Below are 6,196 nucleotides of genomic sequence, written 5' to 3'. Positions count from 1 at the left end.
ATGCTCTTAGAATTACAAACTTCAGGGTTTAATGCTGATTAATGTGACATTTGTGTTACAAATATATATGACTGTTTTGTGCAAAAAACTTCACTAACATAAAAAGGACCATCATGTTTATTTTGCCTCACCTCCTATCTACTGTACCTGAAAAGATGTATTTAAGATCATACGTGTAAGGATGTGATTTTTAATACTAAGAATATGATTTATACTGCAATCATTAAAATGATTTATCATTAATTATTATAATTTATTAAAACTAAGAATTCTGACAATCATTGTGTACCTGTACATATGGCTGTTTTCTTCTTCACCCAAACATTTATGTGTGTTCTTTATCAAGACTGACCAAATAAAATGTTTTAGATAAAATTCTAAGCTCACATGTGGCTGGTCCATAAAACAGTCTTTCACCATGATTTACTGATAAAGATGTGAGCTAAACAGTCTAACCATACAAATGTTCAGTGTCTCCCAATATTTATTTTTTTTGTGTGCAAAATGTGCAAGTATGAACTAAATTCTGAACAGTTATGAACTGTCCTCTCTTAATAATGTACAAATCATTGCATGCCTCCCATTGTTTATACAGTATATACTTGCTTAAGTGTGTGTTTTAATGCCACAATGGCCAGGCATTTTTCTAGTGATCTCCTGTGGATTGCAAAAGTTTACCAGAGCAAATGCAAACTTACATTTTCAAACCTGCAGCTCTTTGCATGCACACAAATGCATAATGGACAAATAACAGAAGTTACTGTCCAAACAGTCTAAACTCTGCCATATCGAAAACTACTCATTTAATAAAGATAGTTTATACTCATATTAAAGCTGAGAGTATACTTTTTATCCCCAGTTAATGTTTCATTAAAACATTAAGATGAAAAGAGTGTCACTGTCCAAACACTGGCAATTAATAATTTATATCAAAGGTGAGAAACGGTGTTGCACTCGTCCAATACTTGATTACAAAATGGCCACATCATTTTGTTTTCCTCCATAGTAATATTTGTAATTATAACAACACGCACACAATCATAGATCATCAGAACATAGGCCCGGCTTTGTGGTTCAGTTCTTTACTACATAAATCAGAGGACATACACAAGGTTCTTTTGAGATTCTAACTGACTTACAAATGTGCATTTAGGAAACTGCTTAAAAATGTATGAACACAAATGTACATTGTTATTTAGTATCTCATGAGAACATGAGTCAAGAGCTTTGCAGGAGATAAAAATCTAAAACGTTAGCATAAACTTAAACAATGAACGTCCTGCTTAGACTCTTTTACATTTCAAAAACTTAACAAGAAAAACCTTTTTCCTTTTCAGCAATCAACTGAAAGTATTCACATCGGTATAGCAGGATCTCTCAAGAAAAATTCAATACATTAATCATGTTTTGCTGATGTAGCCAAACAATATCAAGAGTAAATTCTAACCACATAATGGCTTAAAACAAGATCTATCTTGCACATGTACACAATATTCATTTAAACATTCAGGGGGTTGCCTTGCTCCTATTTTCCTTGTATATTCTAATTTTGATGTCTATCTATGGCATAATCTTGCTGTCCCCCATAGTCTAAATCTTGACTCCTCGACCAATCACTATGGGATCTGCTCCTATCATTTCTTTGCAGTAAGCGGCCACGTGCTCTTGCCCTTCCTCTACAAAAATCTCTTCTGTCTGAGTCTATATCTCTACTCATTTCTTTCCCTCTATTGTCTTGATTTTTATCAACAAACCTTTCCATTTTTCCGGCCCTACTTCTACCATTTCTTCCTCTTGACCTTCTGCATGGTTGTCCATAACTACTGTCCAGGACACTTTGTTCTCTCCTTCTGTCTTCATGCCCTACTCTTTGTTCTTTTTGAATGACACTTTTCGAGTTAGCACTTTGCTGAGGGTTAAAATTGTGACCAACTCTTGGCTTCTCTCCATGAAACAAAGGTCCACTGATGTCCTCTGTGACATGACCTTCTCTTATGGCAGTTGGTCCCTGTGGCCTATTGCATTCTTTGTGGAAGTTAGGCCTTGGTACCCTGGGGATGAGCGGCCTAATTGGACCTCCAGGTGGAGTGGGGAGTAGCGGACCTGAACGTCGTAAAGGCAGAATATTTGTCTGTCTAAGTAGGCCTTCAACATGTGGCCTTTGCTGTCCCATAGTCAGACTCTCACATAGATTTGAATGCCGTGTCTTGTTAAACTGAGTTGGAGTTGAGGTCGAATGGTGGGGAAGGTCAGATGATTGAGCTTCATTATGATCCTCAAAATGTTCAATATTTTGAGGCGAAGGCCTTCTCTGACCATGAAAATCAGTAGATGCTTCTCTTTGGCCCATTAACTGCTGCGGTGACTCAAAACGAGGTCCCTTTATTTGCACATTAATTTCATGGTGCCTTTGAAAAAATGTCCCTACATTTCCTCTACCTCGTCCTCTAAACTCAGATTGTTGAACCCCTCTTGTTTTACCCCTAATTTCTGAATATTGCTGCCCTTCAAACTGGCTATGGGTTGGACCACATGTTGGGTCTTGAGAGTGTATTTGAGCCTGTCTCAGAATACATGTCTGGGTCCTGTAGTCTTCCTCATCATCTGCAAATGTTTGGTGACAGTTAGAGTGTTGTGGTTCATATGCATTATGTGGGGAAGAATGTCCTCTTGGCCCATTAGGCTGCTCATGTGAAAAACATTTGTAATCAGACTGCCCCTCATGAAATTCCTTAAATGGTGCACAACCTCTTGGATAATTAAAGTGTGGAGGATAAGATTCATTTTTGTCAAACTGTTCTTTGTGAAACTGTCTATGTGGAACATACCCTTTTGAAGAATTACAGTGTGGTAGTTGCAAATCTCTTAACTCTTCTTCAGATGGCCCAGCAACATTAGGAGGGCTCACTGGTTCAACTGAATTCAGCTGTAGATGGGCTCTATCATGCATTAACTGACGTAAACCACTGTGACCATCCATACCATGCTGAAAAGGGCATGGCCCTGGAGATGGGCCCCTTGGCCCAATTGTTTGAGAAGGTCCAACACTCTCAAACATCTTTTCTGTGAATGGTCCTTTGGGCTGACGGTCTTTAGTCAATCCAGAACTCTCATGCATCACAAAGCCTGGGGATTGGACCCTTAGTCCAAAGTTTTGAAAAGGTCTAGAACCTTCCAAAGCACTAGGGTTGGCATTCATATGCTGACCAAATTTAGGACCTCTTTGTTCCATCATGGGCAAAGTAGGAGGCTCCCCTGATGGTTTCCACTTATCATAACATGAAGCAAGTGGAGCCCTAGGTCGATTAGGATTAGGAGGCCTGAAACTGCCCATATGCACAGGGGCAGGCCCTAACAGTGACTCTCTTTGTTGGAACTTGGCAGAATCATTTTGCACAGGGGAAGGCCCTAATATTGACTCCCTTTGCTGAAACTGGGCTGACTCATTTTGCATAGGGGCAGGCCCTAATATTGACTCTTTTTGCTGAAACTGGGCTGACTTATTTTGCACAGGGGCAGGCCCTAATATTGACTCTCTTTCCTGAAACTGGGCAGACTCATCTCTCTGAAAATTTTGTTTTTTCACATTATTGTGATGAAATCGATCGGTTTCAGGTTCTTGAAAACTGCTTTCATGTAACAGGTCTGTGTCTTCTGAAAGAAACCCTCTTCTTAACATGTTATTTGGATAATTTTGGTGATCAAACTGGCGATGATCGAGCTGATTGTTGTGGTCTTCCTCATGCACTAAAAGTTTGCTTCTTTCTTTCTGAGGTAGTTCTTGACGTGTAATATCCCTGCAATAGAACTGGTCAGGGTCAGATTGTGAAAAAGCAATTTCTGGGTTATCTCCTGGGCATAATTTTTCAGTCTCATGTTGGAAATAATTATGCTTTTGTATTAATGGCAGACCTCTCTTTTGAATAATCTGTCTAGACCTGCCAACATTAGCTATTTGGTTTAGTGGTGGCTGGTTAGATGGAGCTCCCCTCACCAAGGACTGACTTTCTGAATCAAGGTGTAAAATGCCTTTCTGTACTTGGGGTGGTGCTGTAGTGATGTTTGTTGGCTGGAAAGTTTGATCATGGGCAACATTACCACTGCCAAGTGAAGGCAGCAATGATCCTTGTTTAGAAGACTGGTCAATTTTGTTGAGGGGCACATTATCTCTATTCATTTCAGAATGGCCAGTGAATGGCTGATTACTATAAAATGACTGTAATGAATCTTCACCAGCATTTTGGGACGCTTGAGGTTTCTGGTTGCTCTGATCGGTCTCATGCCCCCTTTGCAGTTGATTCGTAGTTTGATTTGTAGCAGTATCACACTGCAGTTTACCACTTTGTCGTAATTTGTGCGGAGATTGCATCTGATTGCTGCCTGGCTCCAGGTCAGAATCTGGTTGTGAAGACTGAGTGCTATGCATTGCAAATGGTCCAGGCTCTTGCTGGTCGGTCTTATGTGACTGGTAACTACCATCCTGTGACGATCTGTCTCTCCGGCATGAGCGTGAACTTGTGGAATTATGACTTCTCCTTTTCCTAGACGAGTCTCTGTGATGGTGATCACGCCTTGTTCTTGAGGATGTCAGTCTTTTTCTGTCACTGTGACTTCGCTGAGAGACGTGCTCTGCAGATTGTCTACTTCTGTGCCGTTTGTCTGAATCATCCTTTGGGTCTCTATTTTTATGCAATGCTCTTGAAGATGCCCTATCTTGATGGTATGATCTGCGCTCATGCCGTGACCTTCTTGTTGACCTATTGGTGATCAATATAGACCTGCTACCTTCGTCTCTTGTTTTGCTAGAATACTCTGAGTGGGAGCCTTTAGTGATGTGTGATTGTCCAGTTTCAATATCTGGCGACCCTTCTTTAGGTTTTGTTTCATCATATGCCGATTTCTCTTTCTTTGTGTCCAATACTACATTCTGTTCTTCTTCCATGTTTAATAATTCTTGTGTTGCACTTTCTTTTTCAACAGCCTCACATTCAGGCTTCTCATTCGCAGCATCCTGGCTTGTTTTTTGACAGGTCTGTGCATCCCTATTCTTATAAACTGTTGGAAAAAAGGGCATTTTTTCCTCTTCTTCCCTGCCAAACGATGGGGGTGGTGACATCAGAGCATCAGAAACAGAAAAATGGGCCATGGAAACACCAATTGCTTCCTTGTGTAGACGCAGAGTCTCTGTCTGTTCTTCTAGCTGCCTTTTCTGTTCCTCTATCTGCCTATTTAATTCTTCCAGAATTTTTTGCTGCTCAGACAAAGTTGAACTTGAAATGTTGACCTGTTCACAGATGTCAGCCTTGTGAGGTATGGCATTACTTGTGAGGTAACTTTGCATCTCCTCAAACACCGTCTCGTCCTCTGGATCATAGGCTACATCACTGTTCGCTTTAGTGGTTTCTTCTATTGTTTTAGCCTCTGACACTTTGGGTATGTTATTTTTTACACCTTTGTCAACTGCATTATACTCCTCCTCAGGGTCATACGGTCTATCATCATCATAATCATTATCATCAGGTGCTGCAGTTAGAACTTTAGACTCCACAACTTCAGCTGGAGTCGGCTCCATGGCTCCAAATGTAGTAGCTGGATCATATTCCTCAGGATCATAAGGCCTATCATCACATAACTCAATTATATTTATTGTTTCTTTACACATCTGTTGTTGCTGAACTTCATCTGTTGAAGAGCTCATCTTACACTCTGGGACATAAGAGTGTTGCTTCTTTTGACCAAATAATGTGTTAAGTATGGTCTGAAGTGGTGTAGTGCAGAAGCTGTCTTTGGATGGGTCAGTGTTGATAGATGTGGTGGGTTTTGACACAGTTAACACACTAGACAGAGAAGATGGGCCAGAAAGGGACCTTGCAGAGCATGGTGGGTCTGGTGACACAAACAAAGGTAAAGGTCTGTGAACATTTGTGTTGATGGGGATATCAGTATCACAAGCCTTTGTGTTATGTTGTCCAACATCAAATATGAGAGTGTTTAGTGAGGTAGGATTGCTTGTTTCCTTCTTCTCTGAGCGGATCAGGGATCTAGATTTCTTCTCACCAAACTCTTGTGGCAATGCCTCAGGCTGCTTTGGTTTCTGACAGACCGCCAACCCAATTAGAAGATTAGGGTGATTTTGTTCGAGCCCTAATTTAAGTAATTACATAGAAAGGTCAAAATCATTATCTTTTGACATTAT

At 40.4% G+C, this 6,196-nt stretch overlaps 1 protein-coding gene across 5 annotated transcripts in view; it reads right to left on the bottom strand.

Annotated features, from left to right (window-relative positions):
• Nucleotides 1–480: 480 nt before the first annotated feature.
• Nucleotides 481–6,196, bottom strand: part of si:ch73-181d5.4 (death-inducer obliterator 1) — a 48,781-nt gene continuing 43,065 nt past the window's right edge. For 4 of the 5 annotated variants that reach the window (XM_051660402.1, XM_051660404.1, XM_051660403.1 and 1 more), the window contains one exon: nt 481–6,144. In XM_051660402.1, the coding sequence (XP_051516362.1) occupies nt 1,544–6,144 (4,601 nt within the window). In that variant the 3' untranslated portion in view covers nt 481–1,543. The remainder of the gene's footprint in view (nt 6,145–6,196) is intronic. The other variant, XM_051660405.1, reaches the window with a different exon arrangement.

Source organism: Myxocyprinus asiaticus, chromosome 28 (assembly GCF_019703515.2).
Source record: "Myxocyprinus asiaticus isolate MX2 ecotype Aquarium Trade chromosome 28, UBuf_Myxa_2, whole genome shotgun sequence".
Lineage (NCBI taxonomy): Eukaryota > Metazoa > Chordata > Actinopteri > Cypriniformes > Catostomidae > Myxocyprinus > Myxocyprinus asiaticus.
This window is presented reverse-complemented; position numbering and strand designations above follow the sequence as displayed.